The following is a 25,504-nucleotide window of genomic DNA, read 5'->3' as shown; positions in this document are numbered from 1 at the left end:
AGCCAATTTTGTATCCATTTCGATACCTCACCCTGAATCCCGTGAGATCTAACCTTATGCAACAGCCTACCATGCGGTAACTTGTCAAAGGCCTTGCTAAAGTCCATGTCGAGAACATCAACTGTACTGCCCCCATCTACCTTCTTGGTTACCCCTTCAAAAAACTCAATTAAATTTGAGAGACATGATTTTCCACTCACAAAGCCATGCTGACTGTCACTAATCAGTCCTTGCGTCTCTAAATGCCTGTAGATCCTATCTCTCAAAATACCTTCCAACAATTTACCCACCACAGATGTGAGGCTCACCGGCCTGTAGTTCCCAGGCTTTTCCCTGCAGCCCTTTTTAAACAAAGGCACAACACTTGCCATTCTCCAATCTTCAGGCACCTCACCCGTGACTATCGATGATTCAAATATCTCGGCTAGGGGACCCACAATTTCCTCCCTAGCCTCCCACAATGTCCTGGGATACACTTCATCAGGTCCCGGGGATTTATCTATCTTGATGCGCTTTAAAACTTCCTGCACCTCCTTCTCTGTAATATGTACACTCCTCAAGACATCACTATTTATTTCCCCAAGTTCCCTAACATCCATGCTTTTCTCAACAGTAAATACAGTGCAGAAAGAGGCCATCTGGCCCATCGAGTCTGCACCAACCACAATCCCACCCAGGCCCTACCCCCTTATCCCTACACATTTACCCACTAATACCTCTAACCTACGCATCTCAGGACACTAAGGGGCAATTTTAGCACGGCCAATCAACCTAACCCGCACATCTTTGGAAAATGAAAATATTCATTTAGGATCTCACCCATCTCTTGTGGATCCACACATAGATGACCTTGTTGATCCTTAAGAGGCCCTACTCTCTCCCTTGTTGCTCTTTTGCCCTTTATGTATTTGTAGAAGCTCTTTGGATTCTCCTTTGCCTTATCTGCCAAAACAATCTGGTGTCCCCTTTTTGCCCTCCTGATTCCTCTCTTAACTCTACTTCTACACCCCCTATACTCTTCAAGGGATTCACTTGATCCCAGCTGCCTATGCATGTCATGTGCCTCTTTCTTCCTCTTGACCATGGCTTCAATATCCAGACTCATCCAGGGTTCCCTACTTCTGCCAGCCTTGCCCTTCACTCGAAGAGGAATGTGTTTACCCTGAATACTGGTTAACACACTTTTGAAAGCGTGTCACTTACCAGACATCCCTTTGCCTTCCCACAGCCTCCCCTGAAAGTTCCTGCCTGATACCATCAAAATTGGCCTTGCCCCAATTTAGAATTTTAACTTTTGGACCAGGCTTATCATTCTCCATAGCTATCTTAAAACTAATAGAATTATGGTCACTGGTTCCAAAGTGATCCCTCACTAACACTTCTGTCACCTGCCCTTCCTTATTTCCCAAGAGGAGGTCAAGTTTTGCCCTCTCTCTAGTAGGGCCATCCACATACTGAATGAGAAATTACTCCCGAATACACTCAACAAATTTCTCTCCATCCAAGCCTCTAATACTTACAAATTTGGTGGAGTTTTTTGAGGAAGTGACAAAAACGGTTGACGAAGGAAGGGCCGTGGATGTCGTCTATATGGATTTCAATAAGGCATTTGACAAAGTCCCTCATGGCAGGTTGGTTGAGAAGGTTAAGGCTCATGGGATACAAGGAGAGGTGGCTAGATGGGTAGAAAACTGGCTTGGCCACAGGAGACAGAGGGTAACAGTCAAAGGGTCTTTTTCCGGCTGGAGGTCTGTGACCAGTGGTGTTCCGCAGGGCTCTGTACCTCTGCTATTTGTGATATATATAAATGATTTGGAAGAAGGTGTAACTGGTATTATCAGCAAGTTTGCGGATGACACGAAGATGGCTGGACTTGTGGATAGGGGGCGAGGTATAACTCAGATATCAGAGGGACGTTTTTTTACACAGAGTGGTGGGGGCCTGGAATGCGCTGCCAAGTAGGGTGGTGGAGGCACGCTGGCATCGTTTAAGACTTACCTGGATAGTCACATGAGCAGTCTGGGAATGGAGGGATACAAACGAATGGTCTCGTTGGACCAATGAGCGGCACAGGCTTGGAGGGCCGAAGGGCCCGTTTCCTGTGCTGTACTGTTCTTTGTTCGTTCTTTGTTCTATGGCTGTCCCAGTCAATGTTGGGAAAGTTAAAATCTCCGACTATTACCACCCTATTTTTCTTGGAGCTATCTGTAACCTCCTTACATATTTGCTCCTCAATTTCCCACCGACTATTTGGGGGCCTATAGTACAACCCTATCAAAGTGATTTCCCACTTCTTATTTCTCAGTTCTACCCATATAGATTCAGTGGCCGACCCCTCGGATATATCCCCTCTCAGTACGGCCGTGATGCTTTCCCTAATCAAAAGTGCAACTCCCCCTCCTTTCTTACCTCCTGTTCTATCTTTCCTATAGCATCTGTACCCTGGAACATTGAGCTCCCTTAGCCAGTCCAAAGATGTGCAGGTCAGGTTGATTGGCCATGCTAAAATTGCCCCTTAGTGTCCTGGGATGTGTAGGTTAGAGGGATTAGTGGGTAAATATGTAGGGATATGGGGGTAGGGCCTGGGTGGGATTGTGGTCGGTGCAGACTCGATGGGCCGAATGGCCTTTCTCTGTGCTGTAGGGTTTCTAAGATTTCTAAGATGTTTCAGTAATTGCTATAATATCCCAGTCCCACGTACCCATCCATGCCCTGAGTTCATCTGCCTTGCTCGTCAGGCCTCTTGCATTGAAATAAATGCAGTTTAATCTGGACTTCCCTTGCTCTCTGCCTTGCTTTTGCCCGATCTGTCTGGTACTAGGATTACTGACACTCCCTTTACTACTTAAATGTGCTCTCTTTAACTTCTGTGCTGTCCTCAAACTTCTCTTCTGTCTCCCTACTGCTTTGGGTCCCACACCCCTGCCAAACTAGTTTAAACCCTCCCGAGTGGCTCTAGCAAATCTCCCTGCCAGGGTATTAGTCGCCCTCCAGTTCAGATGTGATCCATCCCTCTTGAACAGGTCAGCCCTTCCCCAGAAAAGATCCCAATGATCCAAAAATCTAAATCCCTGCCCCTGCACTCATCTGCCTGGCTTGGTCGTGTGACATGAACCCAAGATCCCGGTTGAGGATGTCCTCATGTGTGCGGAACTTGGACAAAGAACAAAGAACAGTACAGCACAGGAAACAGGCCCTTCGGCCCTCCAAGCCTGTGCCGCTCCTTGGTCCAACTAGACCAATCGTTTGTATCCCTCCATTCCCAGGCTGCTCATGTGACTATCCAGGTAAGTCTTAAACGATGTCAGCGTGCCTGCCTCCACCACCCTACTTGGCAGCGCATTCCAGGCCCCCACCACCCTCTGTGTAAAAAACATCCCTCTAATATCTGAGTTATACTTCGCCCCTCTCACCTTGAGCCCGTGACCCCTCGTGATCGTCACCTCCGACCTGGGAAAAAGCTTCCCACTGTTCACCCTATCTATCCCCTTCATAATCTTGTACACCTCTATTAGATCTTCCCTCATTCTCCGTCTTTCCAGGGAGAACAACCCCAGTTTACCCAATCTCTCCTCATAGCTAAGACCCTCCATACCAGGCAACATCCTGGTAAACCTTCTCTGCACTCTCTCTAACGCCTCCACGTCCTTCTGGTAGTGCGGCGACCAGAACTGGACGCAGTCCTCCAAATGTGGCCTAACCAGCGTTCTATACAGCTGCATCATCAGACTCCAGCTTTTATACTCTATACCCTGTCCTATAAAGGCAAGCATACCATATGCCTTCTTCACCACCTTCTCCACCTGTGTTGCCACCTTCAAGGATTTGTGGACTTGCACACCTAGTGTTTCTGTGTTTCTATACTCCTGATGACTCTGCCATTTATTGTATAACTCCTCCCTACATTATTTCTTCCAAAATGCATCACTTCGCATTTATCCGGATTAAACTCCATCTGCCACCTCTCCGCCCAATTTTCCAGCCTATCTATATCCTGCTGTATTGCCCGACAATGCTCTTCGCTATCCGCAAGTCCAGCCATCTTCGTGTCATCAGCTATCAGTTTCTGCTCAGCGACTCTGCGTTGTCGTGTGTCGTGAAGGCCGCCTTGGAGAATGCTTACCCGAAGATCAGAGGCTGAATGCCCGTGATCGCTGAAGTGTTCCCCAACAGGAAGAGAACACTCTTGCCTGGTGATTATCGAGCGGTGTTCATTCATCCGTTGTCATAGCGTCTGCATGGTCTCCCCAATGTACCATGCCTCGGGACATCCTTTCCTGCAGTGCATCAGGCAGACAACGTTGGCCGAGTTGCAAGAGTATGTACCTGGTGGATGGTGTTCTCGCCTGAGAAGATGGCATCCGTGTTGATGATCCGGCACGTCTTGCAGAAGTTGCTGTGGCAGGGTTGTGTGGTGTCGTGGTCACTGTTCTCCTGAAGGCTGAATAGTTTGTTGCGGACAATGGTCTGTTTGAGGTTGTGCGGTTGTTTGAAGGCAAGAAGTGGGGATGGCCTTGGCGAGATGTTCATCTTCATCAATGACATGTTGAAGGCTCCGGAGAAGATGTCGTAGCTTCTCCGCTCCAGGGAAGGGTACTCTGTCCGCCGTGTCCCGTGTTTGTCTTCTGAGGACGTCAGAGTGGTTTTTCGCTGTGGCGCGTCGGAACTGTCGATCGATGAGTCGATCACCATATCCTGTTCTTATGAGGGCATCTTTCAGCGTCTGGAGGTGTCTGTTGCGCTCCTCCTCATCTGAGCAGATCCTGTGTATACGGAGGGCTTGTCCGTAGGGGATGGCTTCTTTAACGTGTTTAGGGTGGAAGCTGGAGAAGTGGAGCATCATGAGGTTATCCGTGTTTCAGTTGTTATAGTTATAGTTGTTTCAATCACTGAAACAACTACATGATGACATCAACAAGTTCCATCCCACCATCAGACTCATCAAGGACTACTCTCCGGAATCGGTTGCATTCTTGGACACACGCATTTCCATCAAGGACAGTCACCTCAGCACTTCACTGTACCGCAAGCCCATGGATAACCTCATGATGCTCCACTTCTCCACCCTTCCGCCTTGGAGAACGCTGCAGGAAAGGATACGCTGCAGGAAAGGATGTCCCGAGGCATGGTACATTGGGGAGACCATGCAGACGCTACGACAACGGATGAATGAACACCCCACGACAATCACCAGGCAAGGGTGTTCTCTTCCTGTTGGGGAGCACTTCAGCGGTCACGGGCATTCGGCCTCTGATCTTCGGGTAAGCTTTCTCCAAGGCGGCCTTCACGACACACGACAGCCCAGAGGCACTGAGCAGAGACTGACAGCCAAGTTCCACACACGAGGATGACCTCAACCGGGATCTTGGGTTCATGTCACACTATCTGTAACCCCCACGACTTGCCTGGGCTTGCAAAATCTCACTAACTGCCCTGGCTGGAGACAATACACATCTCTTTAACCTGTGCTTAACCCTCTCTCCATTCACATTGTCTGTACCTTTAAGACTTGATTACCTGTAAAGACTCGCATTCCAACCGTTATCTTGTAAATTGAGTTTGTGTCTTTATATGCCCGGTTTGTGAACTGAAATCCCACTCACCTGATGAAGGAGCAGCGCTCCGAAAGCTAGTGGCTTTTGCTACCAAATAAACCTGTTGGACTTTAACCTGGCATTGTGAGACTTCTTACAGGGGGGATCCCAGAGGATTGGAGAATAGCAAATTTTGTTCCTTTGTTTAAGAAGGGTAGCAAGAATAATCCAGGTAATTACAGGCTGGTGAGCCTTACATCAGTGGTAGGGAAATTATTGGAGCAGATTCTTCGAGACAGAATTTATTCTCACTTGGAAATAAGTGGATGTATTAGTGAGAGGCAACAGGTTTTTGTGAAGGGGACGTCGTGTCTCACGAACTTGATCGAGTTTTTCGAGGGAGTGATGAAGATGATTGATGAGGGTGGGGCAGTGGATGTTGTCTACATGGACTTCAGTAAGGCTTTTGACAAGGTTCCTCATGGCAGATTGGTGTAGAAGGTGAAGTCGCATGGGATCAGAGGTGAGCTGGCAAGGTGGATACAAAACTGGCTCGGTCAAAGAAGACAGAGGGTAGCAATGGAGAGATGCGTTTCTGAATGGAGGGCTGTGACAAGTAGCTGGGACCTTTGCTGTTTGTAATATATATATAAATGATTTGGAGGAAAATGTAACTGGTTTGATTATTAAGTTTGCGGACGACACAAAGGTTGGTGGATTTGCGGATAGCGATGAGGACCATCAGAGGATACAGCAGAATATAGATTAGTTGGAGATTTGGGTGGAGAGATGGCAGATGGAGTTTAATCCGGACAAATATGAGGTAATGCATTTTGGAAGGTCTAATATAGATAGGAAATATACAGTAAATGGCAGAACCCTTAAGAGTATTGATAGGCAAAGGGATCTGGGTGTACAGGTACACAGGTCACTGAAAGTGGTAATGCAGGTGGAGAAGGTAGTCAAGAAGGCATACGGCATGCTTGCCTTCATCGGCCGGGGCATTGAGTTTAAAAATTGGCAAGTCATGTTGCAGCTTTATAGAACTTTAGTGAGGCCGCACTTGGAATATAGTGTTCAATTCTGGTCGCCACACTACCAGCAGGATGTGGAGGCTTTGGAGAGGGTACAGAAAAGATTTACCAGGATGTTGCCTGGTATGGAGGGCATTAGCTACGAGGAGAGGTTGGAAAACTTGGTTTGTTCTCACTGGAGCGACGGAGGTTGAGGGGCGACCCGAAAGAAGTCTACAAGATTATGAGAGGCATGGACAGAGTGGATCATCAGAAGCTTTTTCCCCAGGGTGGAAGAGTTAATTACTAAGGGGCACAGGTTTAAGGTGCGAGGGGCAAGGTTTAAACGAGATGTACGGTGCAGATTTTGTACACAGAGGGTGCTGGGTGCCTGGAACCCATTGCCGGGGGAGGTAGTGGAAGTGGATATGGTAGTGACTTTTAAGGGGCGTTTTGACAAACACATGAATCGGATGGGAATAGAGGGATATGGTCCCCGGAAGGCTAGGGGATTTTAGTTCAGTCAGGCAGCATGGTCGGTGCAGGCTTGGAGGGCCAAAGGGCCTGTTCCTGTGCCGTAATTTTCTTTGTTCTTTGTTCTATAACTGATCCAGGCTGGACAATACCATGACACTCTTCTTGACTTAGAGCTGAGCTTCAAATCTGATATTTCAATCATCCTGTACGCTGCTTACTTACACTTGGCATCATTAAGTGTATCAACTTCAATCTCACAGCCACAAAAACAATGTATATCTGGACTCCATTTCCCTAAATTTCTCTTGCTGAATTTCCAACCGTCATTAACTCAAATTCTAGAAATTCCCTCAATCCCACCACTTATAAAAATATCTATGACAACTCTTCCGTTTAGCTTTAATAATTTTAACTTTGGCTGATTCAAAGAAACTACAAACTGCAAGAAACTACAAAGGGTCGTGAACGAAGCCCAGTCCATCACGCAAACCATCCTCCTATCCATTTACTCTGTCTACACTTCCCGCTGCCTCAGAAAAGCAGCCAGCATAATCAAGGACCCCACACACCCTGGACATACTCTCTTACACCTTCTTCCGTCTGGAGAAAGATACAAAAGTCTGAGGTCACGTACCAACCGACTCAAGAACAGCTTCTTTCCTGCTGCCATCAGACTTTCGAATGGACCTACCTTATATTAAGTCAATCTTTCTCTATACCCTACCTTTGACTGTAACACTACATTCTGCACCCTCTCCTTTCCTTCTCTATGTACGGTATGCTTTGTCTGTATAGAGCACAAGAAACAACACTTTTCACTATATACTAATACACGTGACATAGTGTGCTTTGAAATGCCATAAGATTGAGTTATCCACAAATCACCATTTTCATAAGATAAACTATTTTGGGAATGCTTTTGATGCATCAAGTGCACACAGGTTACACAAAATAGCAACTATAAAATTGGCTTCAATTTGATAAATACTGGAATTCAAAACTGAGACTTCAAAACAAAAAGAAAATTGGTGGCAGATGACAATTAAGCACTGAATCTTACAACATTCATCAGGATTTTTGATACATGTACTGTAAGCAATTGAAGCTGCGGTCACTTTGACAATAACCATAGTGCAACTACGATCTTGAAATTAAATGTTCGGCTTTGATCCATATTACAAATGATAAAACCTAATTTCCTCCTGTGGGTAATTAACAGAATGGGAAGGTTAGCTGAGCTGTAGAATTATTTTCTCTAATCTGCTTATTTGCACTCTTACAATGTAATCTGCAAAGAACAGAAAGCTTGCTTTCGACAAACACAATTGGTAACATTGGGAAAAATGCACTGGATGGATTTAAAAACTTGCACAAAATTGAAGGCCTTGAATTTCTTGGAAATTTTAGTCCAACTGTGGCACAAGAGTGGCATTGTGCAGATTTCCCACCCAACCTCATTGCTGCCCAAAGTAACTCATGTATAATAATTTTGCATTGAAACAAAACTAGTTTTAAATTTCCTCGGTCATTTGCATCACTTCAGAGCTACACCTGCTAAAGTTATCGAGAGAGTTCCAATTCCCATACAAAAGACCAGATTGCTGGATTTTCCTGGATTTATGCAGAGTACATTGATGTAGATTTAAACCCTCATATTTAGGAGAATTTTATTAAAAATTCTTACCGAGACTTACAGTAAACCAAAGCCTCAGGACACACAAAACTTTTCAGACACTCCCCGACCCTATGCATTCAGAAGAATTAAACAGTTGGCACAACCTTTCCAATGTGTGTACCGATGTTACACTTAATAATGGTAGAAGAAAAGGAACATCAGGGGCTTAATCAAATGAGATCCACAGGAAACCTGTCAGAAATGCTGGTGGAGAAACTCACATCAGTTTCAGCATAATTTCTAGTCAAGTATGATGCAGGAAATTTGGGGCCATAGATAGATGAGGTGTGACTCCAAAAACAAAACTATGTATAACTATTTAGATTATGCCACTTCTACAGGTTTGTAATGTATCTGCAGACTAGAGGTGCTGTGCTGATGCAACTTCCACCAAATGTTAAATATCAGAATAAAATGTTAATAAACTTCAAAACAAACAGACATAAGGAAATTTTGGCACATAAACTGACAGCAGGAGAAATTGGCAGCAAATTCCAACTAGATTTCCTTGCAGCTACAAAACAAGTGGTCCCTTCTCCATGAAATTCCTTATTTGAGATTACTTTTAACTTACAGATTCAAAATTTAATATTTTCAATGTGGCTGCGGTCACTTAAAAGTTGCAGCTATCCTGTCAGTTCTCCAAAATACCTGCTGCCTATGTCAGAACTCATTAAGGCAATTTTCAATGTCAGTCCAGTACCTCCAAACTATTTGAGCAACTTACTCACCTCTTGGAATGGATGCTTGTTTCTTGGAACAGAGCTGCAAAATCAGGCAAAGTTATTGACTGAATGTTAATGGCAGTACAAACTAGTCATTGGAAAATGCTTGGATTGAAAATATATTTCACAGGAAAAAATATTGTCAAACTGAAATTTGCTCTATATTTTCTCCAGCTTTCGGTTACCCCAGATATGTGCAGAACTTTTCAGTATGTAACCAGCATGACTGCAAATTTGTGTTTAAACATAAGAGTTAGAAAACAGCACAAAGAACAATACAGCACAGGAACAGGCCCTTCGGCCCTCCAAGCCCGTGCCGCTCCCTGGTCCAACTAGACCATTCTTTTGTATCCCTCCATTCCCACTCCGTTCATATGGCTATCTAGATAAGTCTTAAACGTTCCCAGTGTGTCTGCCTCCACCACCTTGCCTGGCAGCGCATTCCAGGCCCCCACCACCCTCTGCTTATCCTCAGTGCCTGGTTATGAGGACATCCAGGTCTCTTTGCACATTCCCCTCTCCTAATTTGTGGCCATTCGGATACCTTCCCATTTTTGCTACCAAAGCAGATAACCTTAACATTTATCCTAATTATACTGCATCTGCCAATTATTTGTCCACTTACTCAACTTGCCCAAATCACACTTGAAGGTTCTCTGCATCCTCCTCACAGCTCACTCTGATGGGTAAACATTTTATGCTGAAACTGATCAGCCACTTGTCACCAAGCAATTGTACAATTTCTTTAACATATACTTCTATAAATGTATAAACAGCATAATAGCAGGATCATAATGCAATTAGCTATCATAAACTCTGACTTTCACATATATCAAAAATTACTGGAGGGCTGCTCAAAAATGTTGTGTTTTATTAAAATCCACCTCTCATAATTTTATCACAATTTAAACTCAAGCTCATACATTAAAATTAAAAATATACATGTGCTATGTAAAGTTTATTTTCTTTAAAATATAAAGCATGCCAATTAATTTATCTCATGGCATGCTCCTGAAAATTTGCACCGTATTTGTAGTTACATTTTTGTTAAAAGTATTTAAGAATTGTGTTAAATTAGTATTCTTCTTAATGTGATTTACAGTAATAGGTAAACCTAGACCTTTGAGGACTTCAGGTTTTTATCCCCAAATTTCCCAAAGGATATTTTGCCCATCCATCATTGTTATCACACAGTCAGCAAGCGTTTGCTTTCCTTAACTGAAGATTTTCTCCCCTTTCCTGAAGGTGGTGTGATCCCACTGGTATCGGTAGATCTTTGGTACCATTTTATAATGGCCATTCCTCAAATAGCATAGCATGGCTAAATCCTTGCCACTGCATGTCACAAACGCACACATTTTTGATTAGCTTCACTCAATAGTATTCGGGGAAAGGAACTGCAACTGATTTCCCCCCTGTTAAAACTTTCGCTGCACAATTTCTGTTGACTTGTAACATCCATCCCATTCTATAAAGTTTTGAAAATTTGCTCTTTAGATATTGAATATACTTGCTGTTATGTAGTAAATCATACTGAACTTACCTCTCACTGCCACGAAGCATTTTAGGATCAAAATATCTGTAGTCATCAGTTTCCTATTGAAATAAAATTTTGGATTTTAGATCAAAGCTACAATTGCTTAACAATCATTAATAATCTTCAACTTGATTAGTGAAACAGGCAGGACATTGCTCCCTACCTAAACTGGACTGGCAACTTAACTAACTGCTTGTTCACATGTCCTGACCGACTTTGCTACAACGTTACAGAAATGCAGGTACAATTAACTGTTAAGATTTACATTTCTTAGCTCCAGCTTCAATATTGCATAAACCTAAGCTTTTTACAATCTTTAAACAAGAGTTTTTTTAAAGTGCATCGATTGATGACATCAACCAACACGTAAAATGACAATTGATCATTTCACTGGCCACGGAAACACAGACTGCAGCATATTGGTGTCGGATGTTTAATTCATTCCACAGATGGTAGAAACAGCAACCCATCACCAAAATATTCATTATACATCTCAAAAGGACTTCCTTAGTTATATTAGGTGCCAGTAATTGAGGCATCAATCCATAGCCTGTTGTAATCCGTTGGTTAATTTAAAAAAGGCTTCATCCAACTGATAGTCAAGATACAGTAATTAAAGTGAAACATACAAAACAGTCACCATAATCACTGGCTTATGGTTAAACAAAAGTTAAGTTGATTTTGCTCCTTATTTGAATTCCCCAGAACAGAGCATGATTGCAACTTGCTCAGAACTCTGTTAATGCAAATGCATAGCAGTAGTCTGGGAAGACTTTCCAATTGTTCCAAACCTCCAGTAAGGTGAAAGCTGCTTTTTCTGGGTGTGCAGCCGAGGTCTGGAACTCATCGGCCCATAGCCTCCAATCGCCGGCAGGCAGCTATGGTCCGCCAGAAATGCAGGAGCCATCACCACAGACCCAGCGCAATGCAGGAGGACCCGAATCACACTCCTTATGATGCTGCCAGACTGGGAATGCCCATTGAGGTCCAATTTGGAACTAGCAGTTTTACATTGAAACCAGAGAAGGATTTCCCTCCTGTTATAAAAAGGTACGTTGAAACATTTTTAATTTTTAAAAAAACTTTTTATTTTAGATAGTTAATGCTATTGTTATTGGCCCATTTAAAAAGTATTTTTTAATGATTGAAGATGAGTTTCATTTAATGTATAAATAGGTTTCATTTTTTGTTCTAAATTTGTGAAATTACTATTTAAATCTGCATTATACGTGCATTATATGTTTTAGTTTATAATATTCTAAATCTGGGAAATGATTTAAATCTGCATCATATTATTATAAAAGTTATATAAGTTGTGGTGTGCTTTAATTTAGATTATACAAACTGAAAATTTAATTGGGAAGATGAGAGGCCAGAACTTCTTGAACCATGATTTGGATACATAGAAGAAACATAGAAAAACTACAGCACAAAACAGGCCCTTCGGCCCCACAAGTTGTGCCGAACATATCCCCACCTTTAAGGCCTACCTATAACCCTCCATCCTATTAAGTCCCATGTACTCATCCAGGAGTCTCTTAAAAGACCCTATTCAGTTTGCCTCCACCACCACTAACGGCAGCCGATTCCACTCGCCCACCACCCACTGTGTGAAAAACTTCCCCCTAACATTTCCCCTGTATTACCCCCCAGCACCTTAAACCTGTGTCCTCTCGTAGCAGACATTTCCACCCTGAGAAAAAGCCTGAGAGCCCACCCGATCTATGCCTCTCAACATCTTATACACCTCTATTAGGTCTCCTCTCATCCTATGTCTCTCCAAGGAGAAAAGACCGAGCTCCCTCAGCCTATCCTCATAAGGCATGCCACTCAATCCAGGCAACATCCTTGTAAATCTCCTTTGCATCCTTTCAATCTTTTCCACATCCTTCCTGTAATGAGGCGACCAGAACTGAGCACAGTACTCCATGTGGGGTCTGACGAGGGTCTTATATAGCTGCATCATTATCCCCGGACTCCTAAACTCAATCCCTCGATTGATAAAGGCCAGCACACCATACGCCTTCTTAACCACCTCCTCCACCCTCGGGGCCGATTTTAGAGTCCTATGGACCCGGACCCCAAGGTCCTTCTGATCCTCTACAGTACTAAGAGTCTTTCCCTTTATATTGTACTCCTTCATCCCATTTGACCTGCCAAAATGGACCACTACGCATTTATCTGGGTCGAAGTCCATTTGCCACTTCTCCGCCCAGTCTTGCATCCTATCTATGTCCCATACCTGCATGAGATTGAGCAAAGGAGAGTTCGCGTTCTGGGCATGAAAAATCTGGATGTGTTTATCATTAGCATTCTTCTTTAAAGTTTATTTATTAGTCACAAATAAGGCTTAATGAAGCTACTGCGAAATTCCCCTAGTAGCCACACTTCAGCGCCTATTCGGGTCAATGCACCTAACCAGCATTTGTATTTGTATACTTCCATATTTAAATATTTTGTTTCAATAAAGCATTAGCAGAATTTTGTAGTTTAATGGAAAATATTTATTAAACAAAAATGTGATAAATACAAAACTTTGATACCAGGTTAACATTTAACTAGACATTTTACTTTAGCAGTTGCAATGACATGTTAAATTGCCTCGTCTTTCCAAGTTTCTTACAAAATATATATTTCTCCAACAACAATCAATAAAATATCTATACATTAACACAATGATTCTGTTGTCTCTAAACAAGGTGAGGGAGGGATATGAGGAGGGGTAAGGAGGGAAAGGGGGGGAAGAAGGGGGAGGGGGAAAAGGATGGGGCAGAAGGGGAGAGGGAAGGGTTTGGATTTTACATGTGACCTTACTTCCATGCCTACATCAAAGCCTGAAAAATAACTTCAGTTAAGAATCAAGCAAAAAGCGTGCTGTTTCAGTGATGGTGGAACGTGACTCCAGATTTTCAAGCTGCACTGGATTCTGTAATACCTAGTTCATATCAGCTTACAGGAGACTTCCATATGTCATCTTAAGAAATATACTTTCCCAAAGCATTTGAACTAGCCAAGTTGCCTAAGGATCAACGTTGCATCAGAACGACTCTTAAAATTGAGATAAACATTACAGGAGACTTGAATACGTTATCTTAAGGGATATACTTCCCTGAAGCATTTGAACTAGCCAAGTTACACAAGGATCAATGTTGCATCAGAGAGACTCTTAAAAAAAGAGTTAAAAACTGCTTAAAATATATTGCAAAATCCAAATGCTGAAATTTATTCCAGACACTAACATCCACTTTGTAATCTATGAAAGAACTTGTTACTGGAATTAGTTGTCATGACAAAGTTGTAAAAGAAAATTAAAAATCATTCTTTCATTTTCTGTACTTTATATACAAGTTAAACGTATTTTAAACATCTTTTTAAAACATGTACAAAAAAAAGATACACCCAAGGAATGTCTGCTGCCTCTAGGCAAAAAATATAAGTGCAAATAAGGAAGGGCAAAAACTCACCGAACAGTGGACTGAGGTTTTGACACAATTGCAACTCAGCACTTCAATACCAGCAACTTTCAGAACCTCGATTGGAGGTTCAAACTCTTTCAGCACACATGCGCATGTGCTGGGACTTCCATGATGCCTACATGTATGTGCTGGGTATAATCAACTTAGCCCGGCATTCAGGCCAGAAGTTACACCCTATCATGTGCAGACTGCAGAAGTAATTGCATTCTACCTCCCTTACACAATGTATTGACAAATTAGTAAATGACACAATGACCAAAGTGACCTATTTAAATGCTTGGTTCATGTTGGGATTTATTGGCAAATATCTTTCTATTCACGTCCAATTCACACTATTTTCATCATCAGTAGCAAAGCTGAAAACAGTAAAGACAATTGTTACAAATGTGAAGTTTTTAAAATACTTATGTTTTGGGATGCCTCTTCAATTTAGAATAAAATGGAGGAATGGTGGGTCTCATGTGACCTAATCTGTATTTTACCCAAAAACAAGCTTGGGTGGTTCCATTGTTAAAATTGAAAAAGGATGGGGGGAAAAGGGCAGGTTGTCACATATGGAAATAAAGGAAAATGTGAAGTTATGCACTTTGGTAGGAAGGATAAAAGTGTTGAATATTGTTTAAATGGAGAAAGACTGCAGAAAGGTGCAGCACAAGGATTTGGGGATCCTTATGCACAAAACGCTGGCATGTAGGTTCAGCAGATAATAGGGAATGCAACTGAATATTTCCCTTTATTTCAAAAGGAATAGAATATAAAAATAGGGAAGTTTTGCTGAAATTATAACAAAGCATTAATTAAACAACTCCTGAAATATGGTGAATAGTTTTGGTCCTCTCATGTAAGGAAAGATATTACAGACAGTCTAGAGAAGGCTTGCCAGGTTGATTCTGGGTATGGAGGGATTTTCATATGAGGAGAGGTTGAGTGGGTTGGAGTTTAGAAGAATGAGGGGGGACCTTATTGAGGCATATCGGGCATGACCTTCTGGCTCTTCACGCCATTCAAGAACTTCTGGTCCTGCCAATGATGAACTGTGTGTTTCCTGGTGGCATGGGGTGGAATCAATAGGAAATCCCATTACGGCAGGTGGGACCAGAAGATCCTATCACCAGCCACCAAGAAAAATGCCACTGGGAAGCCAGAGAATCCCAGCGATAGGATTCTTCGTGGGCTTGGCAAGTTAAATGTTGAGAGATTGATTCCTCTTGTAGAAGAGTCTAGGACCACAGGGCATAATCTCAGAGAAAGGAGTTAGCCATTTAAGACAGAAATTAGGAAATATTTCTTCTCTCAGAATGGAGAGAATCTGTGGAACTTTTTATTGTCCAACAGGTTTATTTGGTAGCATAAGCTTTCGGAGCGCTGCTCCTTCGTCAGATGGAGTGGAAATGTGCTCTCAAACAGTGCAAACAGACACAAAATCAAGTTACAGAATACTGATTAGAATGCGAATCCCTACAGCCAGCCAGGTCTTAAAGGTATAGACAATGTGGGTGGAGGGAGCATTCAACACAGGTTAAAGAGATGTGCATTGTCTCCAGACAGAACAGCTAGTGAGATTCTGCAAGTCCAGGAGGAAGCTGTGGGGGTTACTGATAATGTGACATAAATCCAACATCCCGGTTTAGGCCGTCCTCATGTGTGCGGAACTTGGCTATCAGTTTCTGCTCAGCGACTCTGCGCTGTCGTGTGTGGTGAAGGCCGCCTTGGAGAACGCTTACCTGAAGATCCAAGGCTGAATGCCCGTGACTGCTGAAGTGCTCCCCCACAGGAAGAGAACAGTCTGTAACTTGATTTTGTGTCTCTGCGCACTGTTTGAGAGCACATTTCCACTCCATCTGACGAAGGAGCAGCGCTCCGAAAGCTTATGGTATTTGCTTCCAAATAAACCTGTTGGACTTTAACCTGGTGTTGAGAGACTTCTTACTGTGTTCACCCCAGTCCAACACCGGCATCTCCACATCATGAATTTTTTATTGCACAGGTCTGTGGAGGCTGGGTCATTAAGTATGTTCAAGGCTGAGATTTCAGTAAGGAAATCAATAAGGAAACCAAGGGTTATGGGAATAAGGCGGAAAAGTGAAGGAGAACCAGACAGGGAAGAAGGTGCAGGGACCCTATTTTACCATTTTGATTCTTAAGTGCTGGGCAGACTTGAAACTGGGAGTGATTCAGATCTGATTTTTAGGCCCATTCTGAGGCGCCCTCATATGCACTCTGCCTGCAAAAATATAAGCGATTCCGAATCGCATTGCACAACCCTGTGGGCGGGGCTTAATGCGCCCCAAACCCTGCAGCTCCGATCGCATGCGCAAAAAAAAGATAGAATGCTGCTCCCCTGCCACATCCCTCCCGGGCCGGATAATGCCTCCCCCTGGCCCCACAGACATCGCCTCACTCCCACAACATTACTGACCCCCTTATTCCCCCACACGCCATCACCCAGACCGATCGCAGCCCCCTCCCCCCCACCGATCTCAGGCAGAGTGGCAGCGGAGCCCGCTTTCCCTCCACCGATCTCAGGCAGAGTGGCAGTGGACCATCGCCCTACCCCCAACCAATTTCAAGCAGAGCGCTAGCAGACCCCCCTTTCTCCCCTCACTGATTTCAGGCAGAGCAGCAGCGGATCCCCTTCCCTTCTACCAATCTCAGACAGAGTGGCAGCGGACCCACCTTCCCCCCGACTGATCTCAGTCAGAGAGATCCCTCCTCACCCTTCTCCCCCCCCCCCACCGATCTCCGGCAGAGTGAACCCCCCCTCACCGCCACCCTCCTGCACAAGGCCCCTATCTCCTCTGGACTCTGATGGCCTTACAACACCTCCCCTCCCCTCTCCCCCGCGCTCCCCCATCAGCACACCTGCAAGTGCTCACTCGCCTTCCCCTCAATGCTAACAAGCAAACGGCATATAACTTGCTGGAATGCTCTGCAAACTGCAGCTGATCTTCCCTAACGAGGGGCAGCTCCATAAAAACCCCAAGAATGGGCAGGCAGGCAGTGCAAGAAAAAATGACCACATGACCAGCCCCCCCCCCCAGTTTACTGAAGCAACCTGGGGAGATTGCTGGATGCGGCAAAGGTGAGGCAGGACACCCTCTTCCCCCCAGGAGGACGCAGACCCGGGGGGCTGATGGCAGTGCGGCCTGGGAGACAGTTGCCGCCTCGGTCAGTGCTATGGCACTGGCCCCTGTAACAGGAAGCAGTGCCGCAAGAAGGTCAATGACCTCATCCGGGCAGCAAAGGTGAGTGCTTAACCCCATCTAGCATCTTCCCCCAGATCCTCCCATCCCCAGCACCCTGCATGCTCCAGCCCCTGACCCCCAAACAACTCCTTCCTAACCCCCCCCGGCCCAAGAGTAGCACTGCACTTATCCTCTAAAGGTCACCACCTGATACTCTGCAGGAGTCACACCATCATTTCTTTCATGGCTCTTTGTCTCCACAGGAGAAGACCGACCATAACACCAGAGAGAGGGTGAAAGCAGGGGGTGGTGAGCTAGAGCTCTGGGTCCTCACCCTCTTTGAAGAGCGGACGTTGGAGCTGTCCAGGGAAGGGGAGATGCGGGCTGTCAGCGACAGGATGGTTGGGCTGGAGTCAAGAAGTGAGCACCAGTCAATCCTCCACTCAATTTGAGGCAACTTCTTGGGCATGGGCTTTGGGTGTGAGGGGCAAGGTTTAAAGGAGATGTTCGAGGCATGTTTATTTGCACAGAGAGGGTGGTGGGTGCCTGGAACTCGCTGCTGGGGAAGATCGCAGAGGCAGATAGGAGAGTGACCTTTAAGGGGCATCTTTACATCTACATGAATGGGATGGAAATAGAGGTATATGGTCCCTGGAAGCGTAGGAGGTTATAAGATGAGCAGCTTGGTCACTGCAGGCTTGGAGGGTCGAAGAGCTTGTTCCTGTGATGTAATCTTCTTTGTGCTTTGTTCAATGGAAAAATGTGAATCACGTTTTTTGCAACCCGGAGTCCTCTCCCTCCCTTGCACTTAATCTTGTGTCCTGTGTTGTAGGGCAGATCTGGACGCCCCGGGGCCATCTGGCACCATGGCCCCCACTGCAGCTCCCGCCCATCCTGCTCCAGACAGCTCGGCCTAGTCCTCGGAGAAAGCGGGTGAAGGGACCACCGAGGGTGGCACCGTTTTGACGTCAGCTTCCACCTCGCAGTTCACCATCCCAAATACTGACACGTCAGTGAGCCCAGTGTTGAGGCTCCTGGTCACTCTCTGGTGAACATGACAAATCTACTGATGTACACCTGGTGGAGTAGAGAAGGTCCAAGGCTCTGGCAAACGGGGGCCTGCTAGAGGTGAGGACTCAGCTGGCCCCAGGCTACATGCTGGGCTTCTGAGATCACTTCTCCCTCAGCTGCTGGAGATGCAGCATCAGAGCCAGGGAATGCAGGAGGGGCAGACAACCACACTGGACCAACTGCGAGGCTGTTGGAAGGAGTCCCAAAGCTTTCAAACGGACCAGCTATTGCCTGTCTTGCGTTGTTCCCAGGTCAACTCTGCAAGGGCAGCGTCCGCGTGAAAAGCCTGGGGCAGGGAATCCTCACCATGAGTGGCAGGCTCCAAGTGATAGCCGAGTCACAACAGGCCACAGCGGAGTCCCAGAGGGCTGCGGCTGAGTCACAGCGGACCACAGCGGAGTCCCAGAGGGCCCCGGCCGAGTCACAACAGGCCACAGCGGAGTCCCAGAGGGCCCCGGCCGAGTCACAGCGGACCACAGCGGAGTCCCAGAGGGCCCCGGCCGAGTCACAACAGGCCACAGTGGAGTCCCAGAGGGCCCCGGCCGAGACACAGCGGACCACAGTGGAGTCCCAGAGGGCCCCGGCTGAGTCACAACAGGCCACAGTGGAGTCCCAGAGGGCCCCGGCCGAGACACAGCGGACCACAGCGTAGTCCCAGAGGGCCCCGGCTGAGTCACAGCGGACCACAGCGGAGTCCCAGAGGGCCCCGGCTGAGTCACAGCGGACCACAGCGGAGTCCCAGAGGGCCCCGGCCGAGTCACAACAGGCCACAGCGGAGTCCCAGAGGGCTGCGGCTGAGTCACAGCGGACCACAGCGGAGTCCCAGAGGGCCCCGGCCGAGACACAGCGGACCACAGCGGAGTCCCAGAGGGCCCCGGCCGAGACACAGCGGACCACAGCGGAGTCCCAGAGGGCCCCGGCCGAGACACAGCAGACCACAGCGGAGTCCCAGAGGGCTGCGGCCGAGACACAGCAGGCCACAGCGGAGTCCCAGAGGGCTGCGGCCGAGACACAGCGGACCACAGCGGAGTCCCAGAGGGCTGCGGCCGAGACACAGCGGACCACAGCTGAGGGACTGAACAGGATTCTCAAGGTTCTGCGGCCCATGGCTGAGAGGCTCGAGAGCTTGCAGGAGACCCAGTGGGACAGCGCTGAGACAGTGGGCTTCTGCAGCAGCCCTTGAGAACGTGGCCCAGTCACAGAGGGTCATTGCTGAGGGGCTGCAGAGCATGGCCCAGTCTCAGAGGGCACTTTCTGTGGCCATTGACAAGTGGCCCCGACTCAGGTGGCCATCGCAGAGTGCCATGGGCAAGATGCTGGTGGTCCTCCAGGACTGGCAGGGCCACGTGACGCCGGAGCTTCTGGAGCTCACTGCAGAAGTACCACTGTCTCATGGAGTGACCCAGGGGCCCACAGGAACCCCAAGGGAGGAGGAAGGGCTCAAGTCCATGCCACAGGGCCTTCTAGTCAGGAGACTATGGCTACACCTTCTGACTCCCCCCTTCCAGGGCATCTCAGGGCCAGTGGGATGAAGGGGGTGTCATGGAAATGTCCCAAACAGCATGAAGCCGGCCAGGGCCCTCAAGGTCCAGGGCCTCCAGAGAACGTCCAACACGCATCACAGGCAACGGGGTGAGGTAGACAGCTGGCCGCCTCCACCTCTGATGTCCATTCTGGGGAGACACTGAGACGGAGTGGTAAGGTTAGGAAGTTGCAGTTGCACTTAGATGGCATGGGTGAAGGCTGCCATCTAAGATAGGTCTTTAAGCACCTCAATGTTTTCTGTTCTCACATTTTTATCATAGAATCATAGAAACCCTACAGCACAGAAAGAGGCCATTCGGCCCATCAAGTCTGCACCGACCACAATCCCACCCAGGCCCTACCCCCATATCCTAACCTAACCCACACATCTTTGGACTGTGGGAGGAAACCGGAGCACCCGGATGAAACCCACGCAGACACGAGGAGAATGTGTAAACTCCACACAGACAGTGACCCAAGCCGAGTAAAGACTCACATTCCAACCATTATCTTGTAAATTGAGTTTGTGTCCGTTTATGCCCTGTTTGTGAACACAGCTCTTCACTCACCTGATGAAGGAGCCTGAGACTCTGAAAGCTAGTGCTGCCAAATAAACCTGTTGGACTTTTACCTGGTGTTGAGAGACTTCTGACAGTGCTGGGATTGTCAGAGGATACAATAGGATATAGATAGATTGGAGACTTGGGCACAGAAATGGCAGATGGAGCTTAATCCGGATAAGTGCAATGTGATGCATTTTGGAGGATCAAATTTAGGTGCGAATATCCTGTAAATGGCAGAATCCTTAGGAACATTTACAGAGGGATTTGGGCGTGCAGGTCCACAGTTCATTAAAACTGGCAGCACAAGTGGCCAAGGTGATTAAGACAATATATGGCATGCTTATCTTCATTGGCACTGAGTACAAGAGTTGGCAAATCATCTTGCAGCTATATAAAACCTTGGTTAGGCTGTATTTGGAGTATTATGCGTAGTTCTAGTTACCAAACCACCAGAAGAACGTGGACGTTTCGGAGAGAGTGCAAAGAAGGTTCAACAGGATGTTGCCTGGTCTCAAGCACATCAGCTATGAGGAGACGTTGAATAAACGAATCGGTTGCCGTCAGTGGTGGTGGAGGCGAACTCAATAGGGTCTTTTAAGAGACTCCTGGATGAGTACATGGAGCTTAATAGGATGGAGGGTTATAGGTAGGTCTAGAAGGTAGGGACGTGTTCGGCACAACTTGTGGGCCGAAGGGCCTGTTTGTGCTGTAGTTTTTCTATGTTTCTAAACTAGGATTGTTTTCACTGGAAAGATGGAGGCTGAAGGGAGATTTGATAGAGGTCTACAAAATTATGAGATAGACAGACAAAGTGATAATCAGAGGCTTTTTCCCAGGGTGGAAGTGTCAATTGCAAAGGGGCACAGCTTCAAGGTGAGAGGGGGAAAGTTTAAGGGAGATGCACAGGGGAAGTTTTTCATGCAGAGAGTTGTGGGTGCCTGGAACACGCTGCCAGAGGTGGTAGTAGAAGCAGGCACATTAGCAACATTTAAGAGGCATCTGGATGGGTACAAGAATAGTGATGGAAAAGAGGAATATGGACTGGGTAAGGGCAGATGGGGTTTCTTTTCAGTTTAGTTTGGGCACCATGATTGGCACGAGCTTGGAGTGCCGAAGTGCTTGTTCCCGTGCTGTACTTTTCTTTCTTCTTACTGTTACTTACTACTAATTGCTGTGAATTTATTACCTTGCTTTTTATCTTTCTGACTTTTTACCTTTTTAATGGTTTGTGAATTCATCATTTAAAGAGTTCTTTCTTGCCCTATGGTTAAGTCTCTAGAAGCTGATATGATTTATGATGGGGACAGCCATTGCAAACAAGTGAACCCCATAAATCTTAGTTCAGATAAATAAAAACAATGTGTACACATGTTCATTTGATGTTCGAGCCCATTCATTAATGTACCACTTAACGAAGCCATAGATATTTGCACTGCAACAGTATATGATGCCGATGTAGACTTGCCGCCATGGCATGAATCAGTATTCATTGTATTCATTGAATTTATGAACTTAGCAACTTGCACAGTTGAGTTCAGTTTTAGCAACAGCTAGGCCCAGCTCTCTCAAACACATTTGTTGGGTTCCATGAGAAATTGGTTGTTGATGGAATGACATTTAATCTCCTACATATTGCATATTTCTGATATATAGATGATATATGTGCTATATTGGAACCCGCAACTGCATGTAATAATTTCCTAACACACCTCAAAGGATTTCATCCTGCACTTAAATTCACCTTTGAAATGGAGCAGTGAAATATGCTCCCCTTCTTTGGCATGTTGGTTGAGAAATCTGCCAGGAGATTTTCTATCATTTTTTTTTACAAGCCTACCTTCACTGATCAATATGTGCATTGTGATTCCCTTAGTTCCACGCCCTATAAGACTGGCCTTATCAACAGTCTTTTAAATATGGTCCAAGTTATTTGCTAACTGTCCATGTTTGATGTCGAAATAGGGTGCATCAAAGTAACCCCGAGGGGTAATGGCAATCTGATCAGACCTGATCAACCTGCTGACTGTATATCGCGCCACTCATGAATGGGTTGACGGCTGTCATTTTTAGCCCTGAAAAGAGCTCAGTATACCTGAGGTTACCCTGTAAGAGTAAGGCTTCACAGAAATCTGAGCAACAGGTAAAACTAGCCATTTCAACACGAGTGGTGTTCGCCACCAACAGGATGCTGCTGTCAAGCAAAAAAGATATGCCTATCGCACAAATGAGTAGTGTGGTATATGGATTTCAGTGCTGATGTGATGCTAGGTAAATAGGACATACATCCTAAAAAATGTTTAAAAAAGGAAATAGACAAAAGGCGGGTAACTACAGGCCGGTTAGCTTAACGTCTGTAGTTGGGAAAATGCTGGAATCCATCATTAAAGAAGAAATAGCAGGCCATCTGGATAAGAATGGTTCGATTAAGCAGACGCAGCATGGATTCATGAGGGGAAAGTCGTGCTTGACGAACTTGTTGGATTTTTATGAAAATGTGACTAGTGCGGTTGACGGAGGGGAACCGGTGGATGCGGTGTTTTTGGATTTCCAAAAGGCGTTTGATAAGGTGCCTCACAAAAGGTTGCTGAAAAAGATTGGGTCACACGGAGTTGGGGGTAGGGTGTTAGCGTGGATTGGGGATTGGCTATCCGACAGGAAGCAGAGAGTTGGAATAAATGGGTGCTTTTCTGGTTGGCAGATGGTAACTAGTGGCGTGCCGCAGGGATCGGTACTGGGGCCTCAACTATTTACCATTTATATAGACGATCTGGAGGAGGGGACCAAGTGTAGGGTAACAAAGTTTGCAGACGACACAAAGATAAGTGGAAAAGTGAATCGTGTAGAGGGCATAGAAGGTCTGCAGAGAGATTTGGACAGGCTGAGTGAGTGGACGAGGATTTGGCAGATGGAGTATAACGTTGACAAATGCGAGGTTATTCACTTTGGAAGAAATAATAGCAAATTGGATTATTATCTAAATGGGAAAAAAATTACAACATGCTACTGTACAAAGGGACCTGGGGGTCCTTGTGCATGAGACGCAAAAACCCAGTCTGCAGGTGCAACAGGTGATCAAGAAGGCAAATGGGATGTTGGCCTATATCGCAAGGGGGATAGAATATAAAAGCAGAGATGTCTTGCTGCATCTGTACAGGGCATTGGTGAGGCCGCAGCTGGAATACTGTGTGCAGTATTGGTCCCCTTATTTGCGGAAGGATATATTGGCCTTGGAGGGAGTGCAGAGAAGGTTCACCAGGTTGATACCAGAGATGAGGGGTGTTGATTATGAGGAGAGACTGAGCAGATTGGGTTTGTACTCGTTGGAATTTAGAAGGCTGAGGGGGGATCTTATAGAGACCTATAAGATAATGAAGGAGTTGGATAGGGTAGAGGTAGAGAGATTCTTTCCACTTAGAAAGGAAGCTAGAACTAGAGGGCACAGCCTCAAAATAAAGGGGGGTCAGTTTAGGGCAGAGTTGAGGAGGAACTTCTTCTCTCAGAGGGTGGTGAATCTCTGGAATTCTCTGCCCTCTGAAGTGGTGGAAGCTACCTCGTTGAGTATGTTTAAATCACAGATAGATGGATTCCTGATCGGTAAGGGAATTAGGGGTTATAGGGATCAGGCGTGTAAGTGGAACTGATCCACTACAGATCAGCCATGACCTTATTGAATGGCGGGGCAGGCTCGAGGGGCTAGATGGCCTACTCCTGCTCCTATTTCTTATGTTATGTTCTAAAAATTGGCAGATCGTATCAAACAGCATGTCACTTTGGTTGTTTGCAATAGGCCCTTGCTACAAAACTTAAAATACAGAGTTCAATAGTAGGTGTGTTTCTTGACTGGACAACATTTGCTAAACAATCTAGAATGTGCTAGGTTCACTGACAACTGATTCAAGATTATTAGCCAGGCTCACATTATGGCTCACTTACGCATGGAGCTATCTACTTAATACATAAGGCCCTGTCCTTTCAAACAGAAAGAACAGTTACAAACACTGCACCCAATTCAACTAAACAAAGTAGGCCACAGCCATTATCTGGTCATTCCCCCGGACAATACCTTGACTAGATTCAACCTGCCTGGTTTGAATTTAAACAAAGCTTGGCAGTTAACTGTCAGTCATCAGTTAATGGGTTCATTCTCCAGGGCAAAGCCTCATTTCATCAGAGAACACTTGTTAACCAATTAGCATTCTCTTCTCATGAAATTTAAATTGGTGTTTCCCTTACATTTGGTAATTTTGAAAATTGTCCTGATGGGCGGCACGGTGGCACAGTGGGTGACACTGCTGCCTCACAGCTCCAGGGACCTGGGTTCGATTCCCGGCTTGGGTGACTGTGTGGAGTTTTCACGTTCTCCATGTCTGCGTGGGTTTCCTTCGGGCGCTCCGATTTCCCCCCACAGTCCAAAGATGCGCGGGTTAGGTTGATTGGCCATGCTAAATTGTGCCTTAGTGTCCCAGGATGCGTAGGTTAGAAGGATTGGTGGGGTAAATATGTGGGGTTGTAGGGAAATGGCCTGGGTGGGATTGTTATCATTGGAGACTTGATGGGCCAAATGGCTTCCTTCTGCACTGTAGGTTTCTATGATGATTCTACGAGTGCGAGATGAAAAGCTTCAACAACATACTTTTTTCAGTAATAAAGGTGAAGTCACCATAATCCCAGATGACCATAGGCTGCTCTCCCCTTTGAGGGGGAAGACCTGACCGGAAGTGATT

At 45.8% G+C, this 25,504-nt stretch overlaps 1 protein-coding gene across 1 annotated transcript in view; it reads right to left on the bottom strand.

The window, feature by feature from the left end:
• The window catches only part of scfd1 (sec1 family domain containing 1), a 451,124-nt gene that overhangs the window by 113,037 nt on the left and 312,583 nt on the right, over positions 1 to 25,504 (bottom strand). The window contains exons 21-22 of the mRNA XM_078233262.1: positions 10,968 to 11,020; positions 9,431 to 9,464 (exon numbers count right to left, since the gene is read on the bottom strand). Of these exons, the coding sequence (XP_078089388.1) occupies positions 9,431 to 9,464; positions 10,968 to 11,020 (87 nt within the window). The remainder of the gene's footprint in view (positions 1 to 9,430; positions 9,465 to 10,967; positions 11,021 to 25,504) is intronic.

The sequence above is a fragment of the Mustelus asterias genome, chromosome 18 (assembly GCF_964213995.1).
Source record: "Mustelus asterias chromosome 18, sMusAst1.hap1.1, whole genome shotgun sequence".
Taxonomy (NCBI): domain Eukaryota; kingdom Metazoa; phylum Chordata; class Chondrichthyes; order Carcharhiniformes; family Triakidae; genus Mustelus; species Mustelus asterias.
The sequence above is the reverse complement of the archived record's forward strand: the minus strand, read 5'-3'. Positions and strand labels throughout refer to the sequence as shown.